At 37.9% G+C, this 20,212-nt stretch overlaps 1 protein-coding gene across 1 annotated transcript in view; it reads right to left on the bottom strand.

The window, feature by feature from the left end:
• Nucleotides 1-20,212, bottom strand: part of st6galnac3 (ST6 (alpha-N-acetyl-neuraminyl-2,3-beta-galactosyl-1,3)-N-acetylgalactosaminide alpha-2,6-sialyltransferase 3) — a 647,630-nt gene that overhangs the window by 405,106 nt on the left and 222,312 nt on the right. The window contains exon 2 of the mRNA XM_039735008.1: nucleotides 10,001-10,195. Within this exon, the coding sequence (XP_039590942.1) occupies nucleotides 10,001-10,195 (195 nt within the window). The remainder of the gene's footprint in view (nucleotides 1-10,000; nucleotides 10,196-20,212) is intronic.

Raw genomic sequence — 20,212 nt, 5'->3', positions numbered from 1 at the left:
CTTTGCATAAGCGAGTTTTAATTTTGCTAGTTTTCAAGATTAATCAGTGCAGCATAATACATATTCTTCTGCCACAAGATGAACATTATCATACAGATTTAGTATTTTGTACAGCTGTTACACATATCCTGTGTAAGCAATTCTGCTTTTGAATAATTGATTGTAATTATGAACTTGGAGGTAATGAAAACACTTGGGTTCTCTCCATTCTCAGGCTTTTTCATATGATTTCAGTGCCTTTCTAGATTTGTAATCATTCTGAAGCATTACTTGCCCACTAATGACCTTTTCAGAGCTTTCATTTTTTATATAAGGACACTCTAACTTGAAACACCAATCATGAGTGCATCAAAAAAAACAAGAAAAAAGCCACAAGGGTCACACTCCATTAAGACTTAAATCCTCCACAAAAATGGAGCTTCTAATAGAAATTAGCTGGTGAAAATCCCAAAAATACACTATTCATGAAAACTGGCTCCTTAAGAACAGAATTACATTTAAAAGTTTTTGTATTGAAAACTTCAGCTAACTTTGACATGAAAATGTTGTCATTCACGTTCTTCTTGTATTATTTATTCATTTTTATAACCCACTTTTTCCAATAAAGGTTTCTACATTTTTGTTAGATTAAAGATGCATCAGTGGCCCAATTCACTTTTGCACAATTTTGATTTTTTATATAACCAACACTTGCCATTAGCTTTCAGTTTGAGTCACATGGTTGGATGAATAGAACTACTAATTTCAATACATGCAGTTTATTCCATTCAAGGTTGATTTCTGCCTTGCACCCAATTCTATCCAAAAACTGAGCTAAAGATGTTCAGAAAATAGGTTTATTTCATTTACATTTTCGATTTTTATAACATTAATGTTTTATTTTACCTTTGATTAAGTAAAGTGAAAAATTCTCACTTTCAATTTGTGTTTTTTACTGCCTGATTATTAATATGCAGTCAGCACTACAAGGAATGTTCTGTTATCTTTTTTATCCACCCTGTACAACTTGTATTATAAATGTAAAATACAATTATCAGGTCATATCATTGCAGAAATTCTCTGATGATTCTGCACTAATGGGGTGTATTGACAAAGAGGATGAGACAGAGAAGAGGACTAAGATGGAGAACGTTCTTTCTTGGTGCAGAAGGAACTGTCTGTTAACATCAGCAAAACTGAGAAACTGTTTACTGACTTTTGCCGAAAGCCGCTATGACCAGTCACTATTTTCTTTAGGAGACTGCGTTTCTTTAATGGGAGTATATCTTATGTGATGTAATGTAATCTTCTACAACACTGTGATGGTCATTATGATCTTCTACACTGAGGTGTACTGGGATGGTAACATCACTTCAAGAGAGGCCCACCAAACTGACAAACTAATTAAAAGTGCAGGCTAAGTTACAAAACACAACGAACCCCCTGGAGGTCGTAGCAAAGAAAAGAATTTAAACAAAACTGAGTGCCATTATGAATAGTGCTGCAAATCCTCTCTCTGACAGACTATCACTGAGGACTTTCAGTCGACAAATTATTCAGCACAAGTGTGCCAAGAAATGCTACGGGTACTCCTTTTAAGGGGTGATATTGTTGATAGCTGTAATATTCTTAAGCTTTTGTAAAAAGTTAACTTTTTCCTTGGGGACATATACATTTCTATCTTTCTTTCGATTTAGTATTCGGACTCATTTCTTAAGTTTCTATTTTTTTAAAAAGAGGAAGATACAAAAAGACTATTATGAACTTATCACTACTTACAAACAAGAGTGCACATTAAGATCTCAAGATGCTGGCTTGCTTAGGATTACACAAATGAATAAAATAGCAGTGGGAGGTTGAGCTTTTAGTTACAGGGTCCCAAAGCTGTGAAATGGTCTGCTTGCTACTGTAAGAAATGCAAGACTGAACTGAAGACTCACTACTTTATTTTAACATACCCTGAGTAGAGCTGCTGATTAGCTGTACATACTGAATCTCTGTTGTTAGTCATCAGTGCTGTAATATAAGTAATATGACATTTATAAACTGTTACTATCTCTCACCTATTCTGTTTCTCATCTCAGGACTCTCATACTTAGTACTATTTGGTGACACTGCTCTACTGCCAAGTTGTTTGCCAGCCTATGGAAAAGTCACCTCTGATAAAGGAGCACTGGAATCATCGGGTAAAAAGGTCCCTTCATCAGACTGGCTGGCCCAGCACTGACTCAACTATGGAATAACCATTAGAGGGGAGGCAGCTTGTTAGCTGAGGTCTCCAGGACTCTGAACAATCCTGTACCCTCATATGTTAAAGTTCTGTATTTAACAAGTGATATAATCTACTTTTCATTTTATTTTGCAATTTGTATTATTACTGTTGTACTATTGTATTAAATTCCTGAGGTGGCCACGTGCTTCTGTATTTTTGACACCCATTGCACACCCAAGCTACCTGAAAGGGGGTCTCTCATTGAATTGCCTTTCCCAAGATTTCTTCTAATTTTTTCCCTACAAGGGTATTTTTTGGGAGTTTTTTCTTTTCTTCTTAGGGAGTCAAGACTGGGGGAATGTCAAAAAACAGGGCCTGTTAAAACCCACTGTGGTACTTACCTGTGTAATTTTGGGCTATACAAGAAAAAAATTGTTGTTGTTGTTGTATTCCAGCTCAATACATTTGGTCTGTGTATGAAATGCATCTGCTTTCCCACTTTATGCAACAAATGTGACAACACAGCACACTCTAGAGAAGAGGAACACATGCTAATAAACAAACAAGTGATTATACAAAAAGCCATATTATTATTTAAGTAAGTTATACAAGGGAGGATCATCACATGCAAAGACAAAGTACAAAGAGATGAAGACAGTAATGAATGCCCAGAGGAGTCTCTCTAAAAAGGTGAGAGTCACCTACCAACCTGTGGGGTGCCTGCTACACTTACGCACAATGTATTCGTTCTACCATACCTTTTAAGATTTTCCAAACCTCTTTAATCACCAATGCCATTACTTTCTACTACCATCTGATCACTGCTACTATCTGCTCCCTTGACTCTAAGGTCCATAAACACTTTCAGTAGTCTGTTCTGATCCCATTAGACCCACCTCCTAATGTCCATATACTCTTTCTTCCTGTTACTGCCTAAATTTAGAAGATGCATCAGTGCACAATTGTGTTTCAAGAATTTTTTTGTCCTATTGTCCTACTGGTTATATCAGTCAAGAGGGACAGTGGCTAATCATCAGGATTGAGAAAGCCCAAGGCTGAGAATGAGGGAGAGGAGAGACAGGGGGTGCGTAAAGTTAAACCTTGTAGTATTTGATACCATAGGTGGGTAAGTGGACAAGCCAACAGAACAGAAAGCTTTGGGTTCAACACCATGCATAAGTAAGTCTTGTGGGGAAGCCAGGGTTTGCTTTACTACATGGATTGATTTTATTTTGATTCTCACAGTGGAGTTACAGGATTTAGAACTACCTACTGTAAGTGTAACAATATATTTAATTTTTGTTATTAGATTGACAATTTAAAGGCAGTATTTTTTAGCAAGGAAACCCAGGAAAATGTGTTCTGAATGAGTGTCCATGAAATGTTAACTTTGCTACTTCATATTTGGTGTGCGGTGTCTGCTGGTAAAGTGAATATCCAGTCATCTGGTCAGTTTCTGAGCTTCCTTTTCCCATTACAGGGTCACAAGAACTATCAGGCATGAGACAAGAAACAACTAAAGGTGGCAAAAATGGTTTGGGTTGTAGTTTTTGAAAGGTGCAAAAACATCATAGCCATATATGGGAGATTAGAAAACTGTGACTATGGGGCATAAAAGCAGCAATGTTGAGCCACCTAATGATGAGCATTTATTAGAACGTAACAGACTACTGGAATAAGAGCAGCAAAGATGTTGCATAATTGGTCGTGAAACTCTATGTGAAAGTGCTGTTGTAAAACAGAAAGTGCATTTTTTAATTTAGACAGTGGCAACAGGAAGACAAGCTGATATAAAGTGGTCAATAGGAGAACTGTTCAATTAAGAATGTACATGTACATTGAGAGAATCAGCACAGCCATACCTCATTAGCACTTCCATGTCTTAGATAGCACTGCACCTACACTCAGTAAAGGGAGAAAGGGGTGAAAATTGGAAAAGAAGGAAATCAAAGCCAGATTGAAACAGAGAGACAGAGACAGAGAGCACACCCAGAAATGTGGACTGTTAAGCATGGGCTGCTGTCCATGGAGAAGGGTCAATCCTGCTGAGCATCAGAATGAAGCAGTGGAGATCAGGAGCTCATTAGAACTACAGTGACTGATGGAGGTGGCAGGAAGAGAGACTCAGGTCCCTGTGGACTCTACGCACTTACCAACAGAGGTGGCTGGGACATTGCCAGGGACAAGTTCAGTAGCATCTCATTTCTGCCGAATAGCTGTGCAATAGTGAATTATGGAGTTTAACTTTATGTTTTTATTATTTAGTAGATTTACTCCACAGCAGTGTTTTATGGATTTATTAATTGAAGAAACTTTATAACTGCACTTGGACATTTATTTTTTCATAAACGTGCACTGTTTCAATGAAAACCTTGTTGTTATCTTCAGTTGCTCTAGTCCATCTTAGTTCATGACTACTACATGTCCCAAAAGAGAACAATACCCATTGGCTGTAGGTATGGCAAATCACACTGGTTTACAATAATTTACAAAGCATTACTTATATTCTATATTTCTATGAGTACCTCGTAGCAATTATTACTTAATTACTTTAATGATGGAGTTCACTACTCCTTTTTAAAGAAAATTAATACAGTGGAACCTCGGGTCACGAACATCTCTGAACACGTACAAATCGGGTTATGACCAAAAAGTTTGTCATACTTTTGCATCTGTTCACAACCACACACTTGGGTGACAAACCCTTCCAGTTCGTACGCGCCGGTGATTTCCGCACGTGTTCAGTCCCCCCCTGTACAGTACATTGTTCTCGGTCAGACGTACATCGCGCAGAGGGACTTTACCTCAAAACTATAATCTCCTCTCCACCCAGTTCCTCCTCACTTCCTTCATGCCAGAACTCGACTCATGCAAGGTTAGTTTTCTTGGTTGTTTATGGTTAGTTTTTGTATAATCTATGGATTTTTCAAATGTTCATTTTTTTCCCTGTGCTTAAAACTCATTAAAAAAAAGTGTTTACAGTGAGTGGTTCGTAAGGCTGTAGCATGAACTCTTGCAATGTTTGTTTTCTCTGTTCAAGAATTTCTCAGTGTTATTCAATGTATTTTCATTTAGTTTACTATTACACTGTGCATTCTATGGTATAATTAACTATTTTTGTGCTTAAAAATCTTTAAAAAAACATATTTGCATACAGTTCTTATGGTTCGGAATGGATAATTATAAGTACAATCCTATGAGGGAAATTACTTTAGGTCACAACCAAACCGGGTTGCGACCAGAGTTTTGGAATGAATTACGGTCGTGACCCAAGATTCCACTGTATATGGTTTTATCAAATAAACCTTAGGAGAGAGTCAATGCTAAACTGTTCATATGATGCCGGCAAACAGTAGCACCAATAAACTCCATGCAGTAATTCAGTTTTAAATAACATAAAACATTTATACCAATAAATACAACAATGGCTTGTCTGAAAAATTAAATTAATTCTAATAAAAACTTTTCTAACAGTTTAAAAGCAATCTGTTAACTTTAACTTTTTATATAAAAAGCTTTCAAAGTCTATAAAGAAATATAATCCATCCATCATTTATTATCCAACCCTCTATATCCTAACTACAGGGTCATGGGGGTCTGCTGGAGCCAATCCCTGCCAACACAGGAAACAAACCCTAGGCAGTGTGCCAGCCCACCGCAGGGCACCCACACCAAGCACAAACTAGGGTCAATTTAGAATCGCCAGTGCACCTAACCTGCATGTCTTTGGACTGTGGGAGGAAACCAGAGTACCCGGAGGAAACCCACGCAGACACGGTGAGAAAATGCAAACTCCATGCTGACAGGACCCGGGAAGCGAACCCGAGTCTCCCAACTGCAAGGCAGCAACACTACCCACTGCGCCACCAATCAATTTAAGCAATTTAATGAAACACTTGCTGAAATGTATATTGAATGGAAAAAAACATAGTTTACTACAAGTCCAAAAACTGTATTAGCTCAGTGTAAATTTCAAATTATACCGTAAGGTAACAATTTATCTATCTATAGATTAAGGTATATAAGGCAAATACTAAACACAAACACATTAATGATTTTATCAAGATAATATAGCATAATGCAAATAAATGTACAAAACTAACAGTTTCATCTGTGCCCAATGAAATAACTAACTAGACACAAACATTCTATTATTAATATACATTTTAGTTAGTTAGTTAATGCACAGTTTATTCTCTGATGCAATGTCTGTCTTGTAGTTCTGAAAGGATAAGTAGCAATTTCTTCAAGCTAAATAATGAAAAAATCTTAATCATTAATAAAAATAGTAAGAGTGAGGGTATTAAAAATAATCTTGACCCCTTTGTATTAAAAGTCAAGGCAGAAGTAAAGAATTTACATATAATCTTGGATTCTGACCTAAACTTTAAATTGGATATTAACCTTATCGTCTACTGTAATATTACTAGCATGGCATTTTCCCATTTAACGGAACATTGCAAAATTTAGACCTCTTATAACAATGCAAGATTCTGAGAAATTAAGTCATGCTTTTATTTTTAGTTGGCAAGATTATTGTAATGCAATCCTAACTGGTCTACCTAAGAAAGTCATCAATCAGTTGCAGTTAATTGAAAATGCACCGGAAAGAATCTTAACCAGAACAAGAAAATCTGAGCACCTTTCACCAGTTTTAGCATTGTTACATTGGTTACCCATGTTATTTAGACTTTAAAATACTACTAATGGTGTTAAAGCTTTAAATAATCGTGCTCCTTTCTATATCTTTTCACACAGGAAACTGAAAAGCTGCTTAGTTCATGTTTTTCAAACTATTCACAAGGGAAATTCATAAAAGCTGAGATGATTGGACAAAATTAGACTGAAAAAATTTAGATATTCTCATTCCCATATTCAGTTCATTACTTAATCTTCAACTTCTTCAAACTAACAGCCACCTTTTCACAAGCCAATTTCAATAGTTTATTTAATCTGAGTCTCCCCAGTTCATTTCTGGCCCAATTTGGCTTTTAGGATGAGCTGTTGCTAATGGGCCAGGGTAGTCTTGATGCCTGTTTACTCAACTATTCTTTTGTTTAAAACTTTGGATTCCTCCTGGTCAATTGGCTTTTTGTCCTTTTTAGAACATGTTTTATGACATCAAAGACACAATAAATGGCTAAATTGTCTGAAATTACTAGGAGTCAATAAGTCACCCTTTTTGTGGACTAGGGTAACATGGCAACTTTCTAGTTAACTAGTACTTCTCACATTTGAGCAGACTGCTATAACATGTTTACTAATGGTTAAGAAATAACATATTTAACTTCTTTTACCTCCAGTCGTACAATCCTATCATGTCTATTCACATGTGACAGAAAGAATGACAGTATAGCATATACAGCCTCAATAAAATATGCCTAGTTTTATATGTGAAGCCAGTTTAGATTTTCATGTTACATAATGGTAGAAAATTGAAAAAACATGGCTAAAACTTCATTACGTATTTTAAACATGAAATACTTTACTTGAAGTATTCAACCCACAATATATTCCTGACTTAAAGAAAAGGAGGAACTAACAAGATAGACAATAAGAATGAAATCCTAGCTACCATGTTGCTGGCAACATGCAGCATCCCCTCATGCTTCTCTCTGTTTACATCTTTTCTCTGTCCTAAAGGTGAATTACTGCTTTATACCTGCAACAATGTAAATCATTTTATGCTGAATATATTGTAGAAACAGATATGAATGTACAATTATTAACATAACCTATGAAGACACAAATAATTTACTGGCAACTTACTGAACAGACACAGTAGACATCTGTAACTGAGTAGCCTGCATGACACCAGCTTTATATTGTGTTTGGATGTGGGTGTTATGTTCAATTGAACAGCAGGTGAAGAAAGGAAAAAACGAAATGTTAGATAAATACCAATAAATTAAAAATAATAATGCTTAATAATGCACCCTTACTAGCTTGGCTAACATTTCAACATACCATGTGATTTTGAAGGATGGTGTAACTTTGTTATTAATGATGGCAGACAGCTGACGTCTTATCAGTGGAGGCTGGTGAAAAAAATTTGGGCAAGGGCACAGATTTTGGGGTACTAACTGAAGCAGCACTTATGTATTAAATAGTGCTTTTCACATCTATCTATCTATTCTATAGTGCCCTTCATGTCTATCTATCATATAGTTCCTTTTACATCTATCTATCTGGTCATTTCACAAGCTCTTGTGGAGTCAATGCACATCTTGGCCTGTCCAGTAGCAGACCCATAGGTCCAATCCAGGCTAAAATGTATTATACCCTTTTCACCATGCTGGGTAATCTAATGCCCACTTTCCCATTTCTACTGTGCTCCAAAACTTCAGTCTGTAACCTCCACAGTCCCATTATTCTTCCCATAACTTGCCCTATAAATATGGAATGGAAAAAATACACCTGTCAACAACATTTTATACTGCACCTGTCCTTGGGTATTTCCACCGTATTCCATAAATCCACATCATACAATCACTAGTCCTCTGATTTTTCTCAAGTCTTGCATCCCAGTTTATCATTTACCACGCCCATATAGTCATTACCACCCTAATTTTATTCTACACTTACTGCCAGTCTGCCCAATCCTATACAAGTTTGCCAGGGTTACCTGACCCAAGCACAAATTCATATTGTAAAATCCACAGACCCCGACATCTTAAAACATAACTCACCCCCTCTAACCTCTTTTGTACTACACCCACTAGACAAGTCCAACCTAAATCTTATTTTGCCTTTACGATCAAGTCACCTAAATTTCCTTGAACCTACATTTTGCCCTCCTTTCCTTCAGGAATGAAAATGTCTCAATTACTTCTGATTAAATTGAGTCATTTCACTAAGCCTGCCAAAATAAATTTAGCCTCATGCTATTGTTTAGATCAGTGTTTCCCACTACTATTGTCTAGATCAATGTCACCAAACCTTTTTTCTTTGGTGGCACACTTTTTGTAACCAAAAACATCCCAAGGCACACCTTTATCTTGCTAACTAGAAACACGTTATATCTCATATATCTGCTCAGCTGTCTGAAGGTGTGAGATTAGCAGAGAATGTGGTAAAAAGCAACTCCGAAATTAGCGTTCACAGACATTGCACTAAGTGGTCACTTTGGTCGCATCTCCTAGCTGCTTCGCCCCTTTGCCATTTCCCTAAAGTCACCCTTGCTCATCTGTAGTTATGTTAATAGTGAGAGTGAAATGTGAATCATCGACCAGAACATGAAATAGCGTGTTGACGATTGTCCAATCATTTTAAATTAAAACAATACTAATTTGCTGCCAATAAATGTGTGAGTGTCTGTGGCACATAGAGCTGCATCTCTGGAAAAAAGCAAACAATTAAAGGGCAGCCTCAGGTCAACTGTTTGCCAAAAGATCAGGGACTTACATACACTCTCATTTGGCCGGCGCCCTTCACTCAGGAAACATAGGTATTCACAAAGAAATTAAAAAAGTGCAAGTCAGAACCAATTTTTAATTGATGTTGACATGTGCTGACACCAGACACCAGGAAATAAACAAATTTATTTAATGATTATTTGACAATACCTAATTAATTTGAGTTTTTAAAATATTTGGATTGGGGTCAGTGCCCCAGCATCCTGCATTACCTGCCACTGCTCCTTATATAATTCATTACGGTACTGCACCTTATTGTTTTTCCTGATTAGCTTCTTTAAGTGCCACACTGGAGCCCTTTAAAAACAGCATGATGCTTGCTAAAGTCAACTTCTGTGCCTTTCACTTATTAAACTAACAGCTTGAAGGAAAGAAATCATATATGTTGACTTACCTCCCTATCTGGCACTTTGACGTACCCGGTATGGGGCTTTATTGCTTTTTGTGGATGTCGTGAAAACACCCAGTAGCTGCCAAAGGACTGTTGAAAATAGGGCTGGAGTAAGAGGTGGTGCTTCTCCGTGTACTGGATGGCAACAACAAAGACAGACACTGCAAATATCAGACTCATTGCAATGACTGATTTTCTCTGAAAAGAAAAAAAAAAAAAGAAATGGTGAAAGTCAGAAACCTTTGGGGAAAAAAGTGACAATGAGGGCAAGTTTATTTTTTATTTTTAGTTTATAACATAATCTTAGCCAAAGGTATGACAGAATAGCTCACAGAAAAGCACATTTCAAGCTATAAAAGTTACCCTCCACCATCAGTGCCACTTACCCTGCAAAACACAATTCATTTCAGAGTGTATTATCAATACAGTAAGTGAAGGTGACGGGAGGGTGGGGGAGGAGGACATTATGCTCCACTGTAGACTAAGTTTGGTTGGTTCTGCTGTCATAACACAGCAGGAAATAAACTGTAAATCGTGCAAAGCATTCATGCTGTCATGCACATGCTGTGCCTTTGTTAAACATGCGCAATAAGCTGTAAAGAGATGCCGTGTGCATAGGTATCGTCAAACAAGGGAATATTGAGAAAATAACGGTCTACTCCTACCACCCAATTTATGCGTGATATGTTCTATTTTTCAGCCTTCTGACAATGTAACAATAATGATTGTGATATCTGAGAATGAATAAACACCTCAACAGAAACAGTTGACATCTCTGCTTCTCAAGTGGACCATTCCTGACATTTGTTACATAAGAATGGGGTTAACTATAGAAAAATATACTCTGTGCATTTCTCGGATGAGATGGCACATACTATGTGCTCCTTGTGATGAATGCTTTGGAAAATAATGAAAGTGGATAGTATGCAACATGGGAAACAACTTGAAGTAGTACCATTTTACTTAAAATTGATTTCAACATAAGAGTATCATGATGAGTGAGGAAGTAGACAAAAGTAAGCATTACTGAGAAAACTTAACTACAAAGGAAGAAGTGAGCCATAATCATGGTTGATATGCTACGACATACATACAAATGCAGATAGATAGATAGATAGATAGATAGATAGATAGATAGATAGATAGATAGATAGATAGATAGATAGATAGATAGATAGATAGATAGATAGATAGATAGATAGATAGATAGATAGATAGCAATTCTACATATGAAAATATCATATTAGGTTACTTAACAACGAAGGTATGAGAAATTGCATTTTAAGTCTGTAATTTAGCATTCTCAGACTCACTTAATCCAGTTCAAGATTATGGGATGACTGAGTTTATCTAAACAGTCAGAGTCCAGAAGAGCAGCCCTGTTGGGATTCCTTGGTGGACGACAGAGTAAGCTGCCCGGGGAGGACCTACTTGGTTTGTGTATAACCCACAAGTACTTACAACAGGCCACATCACATCCCCAGAAGTACTCTTGGGTTCACTTTAAAGGGAGCTCACTACCATTGCTCTGGTAGTCAGAGTCAGGAGGCAGTGGGCAAAACACAAAGGAGGTGGAGAAGGAGGAAGAATTGTTTTGATTTATCATTTATTATATTATTGTGGCTTGTGATTAGGAAAGGATTGAGAACGTGTCTGGAAGAAGAATAAAAAATAATTTATTTTATTCTATTTACGTGTGGTGTATTGCTGGATCTGTGGTTTGGGGCTCTCTGGCGCCCTCTTGTGGTCACAGTATATATGTAATTGTTAGATATAACAACTAGTTGTTATACCTGGATTTCCTGGAAGAGTGATAAAATAAACACTACATACATGAAATACATAAAAAGCAGATCTTACACTTATGATCTCCTCATCGTAGCAGAAAGAAATGTATTGTTTAGTATTATTTAGTACTTCAAAGCTTATGATATTTTACTGTAAAATTAAGTGTAAAATTTAGAGAAAAAAAGTAATTTTGCAGCAAAGAACAATTCATAGAACAGTAATAATTATTTCAATAGTGAAATGTTATAGAGCATGCAGAGTGCACCATAGTGATAATGTACAATTCAATCGCTTTAAGACAAACGAGGGCTGAATGGCCCTCTTCCTCCCTGAGCTGCACTCCTGATGAAGCCTCACAAAGTGTCCATTCCCTCTCACTCAAAAACAGATCTCGTCACAAATGGGTCGCTTGCTCGCTTATTATTTTCCCAAGACAAAAACTGAATATGATCATTTATGTTCTTCAGAAAATGAGCATTCAAAGAGGAGGGAACAGATTTTTTATATGATCAACTGTTAAAGAGTTATTGAGCAGCAAACAAAGTCTTGTTCTTTTTCAAAATGCTTAAGTATTTTAAAATTCTTAGTAATTATTGTGGTTATTAGAAACATCTGAAATTGGAGTTGCTTTGCTATGCAATTGTTTTTAATTCTTCTGAAGCAAAATCACATTGATATCAAATCATGTGATATATTGAGGTTAAAAGAACAACAGTCCAGTGAAAATAGAAACTTTTAGTGAAATTGTCTCTTTTTATGCATAAAAAATTTAAATATTTTATTAGCCTATATTCCAAGTTAGACAATACTGGAAATAACTGCAAAATTTTATAGAAATTCAATTGTATATACACTGTATAGAATACATACAGTATTTATTGTCACAACTCGGTTAACAACATTCTGACTAATGACTTTGCTCTTTAATGACAGAGATTCCACAGAGATAAAATAAATGAAATCGAGTACTATCGAAACGCTGATGTAAGCGATCATAGTACAGTATTAATATTGTTATTAATGTATTATTATTGTAGCAGAGTTAAAGACGCTAAGATTTGCATTGGGTGTAACAAGGATGGAGAGGATTAGGAACAAGTACATTAGAGGGTCAGCTCAAGTTGGATGGTTGGGAGACAAAGTCAGAAAGGCGAGATTGCATTGGTTTGGACATGTGCAGAGGAGAGATGCTGGGTATATTGGGAGAAGGATGCTAAGGATAGAGCTGCCAGGGAAGAGGAAAAGAGGAAGGCCTAAGCAAAGGTTTATGGATGTGGTGAGAGAGAACATACAGGTGATGGGTGTAACAGAACAAGATGCAGAGGACAGAAAGATATGGAAGAAGATGATCTGCTATGTCGACTCCTAATGGGTGCAGCCGAAAGAAGAAGAAGACTAATGTATTATTATTACTGTATTTCAATAATTATTATGAATTTATGTGAATCATTTGTTATGTTAATGTTAAGTTATGTTATGAAGTTAGGGTAGCTATGGGCAGCCTACGCCACATCAAGTGTATACTTGATGTGTCACTGAACCGAAAATGACTCAAAGACACATCCCTGTGTGCTACGGTTTTCGCCACATGATGCATACGGAATGCAGCAATGGAGATGTGGTGTTGTCTTTCTAAAGTCAGCACAGGGAAAATGACATCAGACCTAGAGGCACACCCCTAACCCCTTAAGATACTTCAATGCGCTTAATGATGAAATCATCCAGAGATGCACCGATCAGAACCATATGCTGCCATTAAGTGAGACATGATGGTACATAGGTAATTAATTGAGCTTTCTCTATCTTGCCATGTTCTCACCTCTCTGCTATTCTGGTTGCTAAGCATCAGCCTTCTTCTGGCTTTAAGTACTGCTTAACATTTGAGCAAGTGTGCAGGTACCTCTTTTATGGTATTTGTTTTCCTGACTGACCATTCCACATCTAAATTCCGAGAAATATTGATCTTGATTTTAAATAAAACCTTACAGGAAGAAGCACCTGATAGTCTACATAACCTTCATTTTCATAATTTTTTTCTTTTTTTTCCTTAAAGAATTTTAAATCAATTCAGTAAACCTCACAACTGCTGAGGCCATGGGCCAACACTGCGCAATAAAAGGTCTAGAGGGCAAATCCCAACTCTGAAATCTCAACAGAAAGTGTGAATTAAAGATAAGATAACTCAATCAATGGTCTGCTTTGAATTCTAATGAAATAAAAAATTGGGTATACTGAGTTTATTTACAGAAAAAAAAAATGATGGCCTGTTGTGTGTGCTGCCAGCCTAGCCATACCTCCACAGCTGTATTGAACGTCTAAGAATCGATTCCTTTTAGAACAAATACACTGTCTATCAAACGGCAATAACAAGATTAGTTAAAGTGGATGTCAACATATATGTCGGTTCACAAGGGAAATATAGACAGGAACTCCCAGGGACAACATTTCCTTTCTCGATGTAATAGATGCCCCAGGACTAACAATACATTCTCCTGACTAGTACAAGGCATGACCTAAGATAAGGATACATGGGAGCCTGAGGAATTAACTGTGATGTTCAGTCTTTTAACTTTTGAGCACAGGTTAGTGGGGCAGGGACATATGAGCTCATTACAGGTAAATATAGAGTAGGTTTCCCTACTAAAATTATGGAGATTCCCTCAATCCAGGAAAGTGTGACGGTGCAGGTTGGCTCTCTCTTAATTTTTGGGAGCCTCTTGATCCCAACACTGTTGATAAAGTAACCAGATGAGCGTGGCAGATGAGGACAAAACATACCTGAAGCAAGGGGATGATGCAAAGTGCTCAGTGCTTTTATTAAAATAAAAAAAAAACTAAATAATAATGTCCAAACAGTGCAGTGCAATGTTTATAATTAATAAATAATCCATAAAATTAAGTGTTCTGTGGAGATTAAAATCAATCCATAAATAATCCATTAAAACAAGGTTAAAATTCAGGCAGGAAACTTTCTTTTTATCCCATGATCCTCAATGCCCCTTTAAAATCAAACTCATCTTCGGCTTGCCCTGTCTTGACCTTGCAGCCCAAGGAGAAGTCCTTCAGCAGGTGCAGACACCCTTCTTCTCCTGGCCCGTATTACCGATACCAACCCTATGGTGTCTGCAGGGAGCCACCGAGCCCTGCTTCCACACACACCTCTGCCTTTCCAGGCTTCGCTTAGCAAAAGCATGCTCTTTCCTCTCACCGCCAGTGATCCGTTGGTTCTTAGCAGTAAGAGGACACTCCTGCTACTAGAATATTCAACAGGAGCAACTCCTGAGCCCACTACTAAGCGCCAGCCATACGTTCCTTCATGGGGCTTCAAACCCATCCACCTGCATCCTAGGACTAGTGAAAGTAAACCCAGAATGACCATAGTGTTATCAATTTTCTTGCCTTGCCTCTTTATATAGGCAAAAGCATATTATGTTTATGTATAGGGTGGTCCTGATCTAATTATGCAACTTTTAATGCAATGCAAGAAAACAATGCAAGACAAAAGAATTGTTCAAAATATCTTGTAATAAACAAAAGTGGACTTACATTGAATTAATTCACTAATTTTCCATGTAATGTCCCACTTGTCCTCCATTCAGTTGTGAATTCTCTATGTAATAAACATTAATAAGTTATAGCATCATGAAAATTGCATAATTAGATCTGGACCACCCTGTATGCTCACTCACACCATATAGAAACTGAATGTAGTGCCTTGTCTGTCAGTTAATGGCTTCCAACATAGTGGGTATGACTTAGTGACGCTTGGCCGAGATATTTTGACCTGTCAGACAGGCACCTAAGAAGTGTCAAAAGGTAGCCATTATAAAGTGGGAAAAAATAAAACAATTCTTCAGTGTAAATACACAGCATTGGCCATCTTAAAAGGAAACAAAAATATACTACATGCATAATATTCATCACTTTTAAGGTTTAAAATGTTTGTCACATCTGCACACACTATAATAATGGCTTGGTGATATGAATTATTTTATGTGTGAGTCGTCATTTAGCTGGTTTGGCTGCATTTTCCTACATGATCAAGGGTGGCATCATTTCCCACTTTCTCTGAAATGCTGCATATGCATGGGTCCGACTTGGACATAAACATACACAAGCTTTCCATCAAGTTTTCTTATATTAATCCCAACTTTTGTGTAGAAAGATGTGTATATTAGGCCATACATAACCGCTGTTGTCGTAACCATCCTGAAGAATGAATGCTGGTATGCAGATGCTACCCTGGCCTGTCTTTTCCCTGATCTTGACACTCAAGAGTTCTTTTGTGATTTCTTGGAACACCACATCTGGAGAAGAAACCTATGCCTGCAGATGGCCAGGATCTTTGTCAGGCAATTCTGCAGGGAAGGGGTGACACTGCACAACTCCAGATTCAGATGCTCAATGGCTCTTTGCATCAGAGGTGTCAAGTAGTGGTGGCCTATTGCATTTCATGTGCTGTTCTTTTTCCTTATTATGCTGATTTGTTTATTGGTGTTTCAGTAATGAGCATTCAAATTTTAGTTGTGTTGCCTTTCTTGTTTTATAATATATCTATCATATGAGTGTCACGCATGCATGCCAGAGGGTCACCTAAGGTATCTGGTACCACCCTGGGATGAAAGGTGGCACTATCGATAACAGTCTTGTCTCTTTTTTCCCCCTCACAGCTTTAATAAGCCACCCATAAAGGGCAACAAAGTCAAGGAAGCCCCGCCCCTTCTGGTCTGCTCAGTATAAATGGGAGATTTTCTCAGAAGATGGCATCTCATTTCGGACTAGACGTCGTAAACAGCACGAAAGAGAGAGAAAGTGCATCCTTTAAAAGAACACTGCTTCCAGGGGAATTGTCCCAGCCAGAGAGCACCAGTGAGCGTGTGTTTTATTTAAAACTATTACTTATTGTTGGAATTAAATGTGGTATTGCCTGGATTTTGCCCAGCTTCATCATTCATTCCACTACAAAAGCAAAAGACAACATGGGTTGGTTAGGATCCTAGCCAGGTTGAATAGTTCCTTACCAGGCCATGTTGCCTTTTTAATGGAAGAATGTAGATGGACAGTAATCTCAACCAGGATGGCTAGTGGTACCTTTATTGGTCAGGAGGGCGTTATAATGAACAGAGAGAGGCTGCTTCCCAGGGCCATGTACTTCCTCAATACACTAGGTAGTGACATCCCTCTGGCGTGTCTCCCCTTTTGGACAGGGCTGCTGGAGAGTTGTAGTTTTGGGGGACAGCCCTGTTGGGTCCCTAAGAGGCAGGCTCTCTTGTCACGGAGACATTCCACCTGACCTGGAATTTCCTCCTAGATGCAATGTGAAATCCCGGGTCTAGTATAAAAGAAGCTTCTGCGCTTCACCTGGGGAGTCCCAGTCAGAAAAGTAGTCAGAAAAATAAAAATATAGTATTATTGGAGTGTGTGTAGGGGGTTTGTGAAAATAAATTCCTTTTATTTGCACCTGAAACTAGGTCTGTAAAGTGGTATCAAGGGTTTAGGGCTGTGAGACGCCCTCTACTGGCTACAATATCTATATATATAGTTCACTAAGGCAAGACATCCATGGAAAGCACGCCGGAAGGGGCGTGGATTCACTAAGTCGCCAACAAGTAAGACACCTATGGCGCACGCAGGGAGGAGCCACGCCCACCAACTCCAAGACCATTGGATACAACAACTCGCAGAGCCACGCCCACCAATTCGGGCGCAATGACACAGAAAGAACGGCGTAATTTATATTCGTCTGTCGTAGAGGCCTCATGTACCTCCGAGCCACCTTGACTGTTCATAGAGGCATGTTTCTCGCGGAGGTGAGTCGCCATATGCAGCGTGTAAGACAGTTTGCGACGGGTATCCCATGGGATCATTAAAACAATCCTTTACAACTGAGGTTAAAACACAATGAAGTAAGCAGTCTTTAAAAACCGAGTTTTCGGTTATGACGCACAACCGCGTGCACCATAGCAAACTGTTTTACACTACATACAGCAATTCGCATCCACGACAAACATGCGTCTTCTTCACTCACGGACAATTATATGTTGCTCTCTCCAGAGTTCCATCTTTTCATTCACTTTCTGTTGTATCCTCAAACCCTCCCTTTTTGGACAACTGCGTCTTTCCAGAAGTGTTCAACCATCAATAAATAATTATGCGGCGTTTGTTATGCCGCGGGTTCACTATTGTGTTGTATTTTGCTCTCTCCAGAGTTCCATCTTTTCATTCACTTACTGTTGTATTCTCACACCAACCCGTTTTAGACAACCGTGTCTTTCCAGAAGTGTTTAGCATTCAATAAATAATTATGCATGAGACTGAGCGTGTGTCTACCCGGCGCAAAGAGGTGTGGGTAAGCCATTGAACCCCATTACACGCTGCAAACAGTGGAATTCTCATCCGACTCACATGCATCTTCTAGATGCTCCTGCACTTTGTTCACACCCCCCTCCCACCTCGCTACTACCGTGGTCGGGAGTCTTGGTGGATTATATTTAGAAAAGCAGCCAACGAATCAAGTGACGAGTTGGAGGTGGGCACATGAGCGGGCAGTACATACTGAACAAGAATTCAGCAGACTAGCATGATGGAGGGAGCTGAATGGACGTCCTTCTCCTCTCCTCCCGTTCCACACTCCGCGCCGTGCACCCCCAGCTCTCCGTCTGGCAAGAGAAGGCGCGATTGTGGTCCGCCAATTTTCAGTCATGGACGATTGTGTGTTGGTTCGTTCCGTGCATTGTTACAATGTTGCTTTTCTTGCTGATTTATTACATTACCGATTTTTCAAATGTTAATTTTCTCCCTGTGCTTAAAAATCATTAAAAAACCGGTCTGATTAATGACTAGTATAGATATATTTCAAGCACAGTAATAATTGCAATGTACTTGTTACAAATAACAAGCAAAACTTAAACTTGCATCATTTGTGTCATTAAATTACACAAAATCCCAATAACATATATAATACTTCTATGATGTGGAAAAATAAAATTAGAAACCTTCCAAATAAAATGATATCCTTGTATAGGTGATCTACATATAAATACATTGGGATTAAAATAAAAAAACAATGAAAAGAAGCAATCTTTTAGAAGAATGGATAAATGTTTAAAGAAAAATATGCAAACACAGTCTTCTTTAGGCCATTATCATGCCATTAATCTTGTACAATACACTAACACATCTAATTACTTTTACTCTAATGAAGACACCTGATGGCTTCAGAGATCTTAATATCTCAGTTGGGCCTCTTATTATGTACAACTGCTGTAAGCAAATCATTTGTTACTGTGCATGGAAAACTGAAGCTCACCGACGTGATCTGCCTGCACCGTGAATTGAGGCACTCAATTAAGAGTGCCTGTATAAAAGTTCTATTATATATTTGGTCAAGGTAGGCTACAACCTGGGATGAATGTTCAACAGCGACCCAACCTTAACATCTACATTCTGAAAGCAAAGGGGGAACAAGAGTCTTAGCCAACACATGCCTCCAATGTTCTGGGGATGAGGATACTTCCCATTCATTTTTCACTGCTTTCTTACTTGTTTAATTATTAGTGGAGTGGAAGAATAACAGTGTGATGGCAAAGCCCAATAATATACTGAAACACCTTTTGATCTGTTTATTAAAACTTTAAACTCAGTACCTGCTGTGAATTTCCTATTCCTGCAATGTCCCATCACCTCTTAAAGGGACTCAAAGAGTTTTCTTAAAGTTCTTGTAGTACCTACAGTATACTAACTTTGTTATAACCACATATATCCAATTCAAGTCTGCAAGTGCAGATTATAAAAATAATATAAGAAATGTTACTGATGGCATGCATGTCTTGATTGTTAATTCCAAATTGGTCCTGTACATTTGTAAATTTCTGTGCAAGTGCACCCTGAGATGGACTGAAGCTCCATCTTGGACTGGTTCCTGTCTTCTATCCAATGTTAAGAAAGGTTCTGCCTACCTGCAACCCTTAAGTGGATTAAGCAGGTTTGAAAATGTTAATTTAAGTTAGGATTAAATAATTTATGTCTATTCAGTAAAGTCGCTCTTGGTCAAAATATTGAGCACAATGGATTGATGCGTTAGCTTCTTCTTCTTCCATATATGAACAAAATGTATGATTTATGCTGTTTGTTTGGACAGTTGCTTTCAACTGACAGTTTATCTGTATGAAGAAATCTATTTGCCAACTTAATTGTGTATATAAATATCTAAATTGATGAGGCCATTAAAGTATTTATGCAGATTGATATGATTATTACAACACACCTGTAAACAGGATGATTGCTAAAACGGTAACTTCAACGGCTAAAAGCAAATGAGTTTCTGACAGTGCTAAACAGAGCAGAATATGCCATATTGGAAATGCACTTATTTAATTATCCGCACCACTCCACAGAACGCGTGATAGGAGAATGTTTGCTGCAGGA

The sequence above is a fragment of the Polypterus senegalus genome, chromosome 14 (genome assembly GCF_016835505.1).
Source record: "Polypterus senegalus isolate Bchr_013 chromosome 14, ASM1683550v1, whole genome shotgun sequence".
Lineage (NCBI taxonomy): Eukaryota > Metazoa > Chordata > Cladistia > Polypteriformes > Polypteridae > Polypterus > Polypterus senegalus.
The sequence above is the reverse complement of the archived record's forward strand: the minus strand, read 5'-3'. Positions and strand labels throughout refer to the sequence as shown.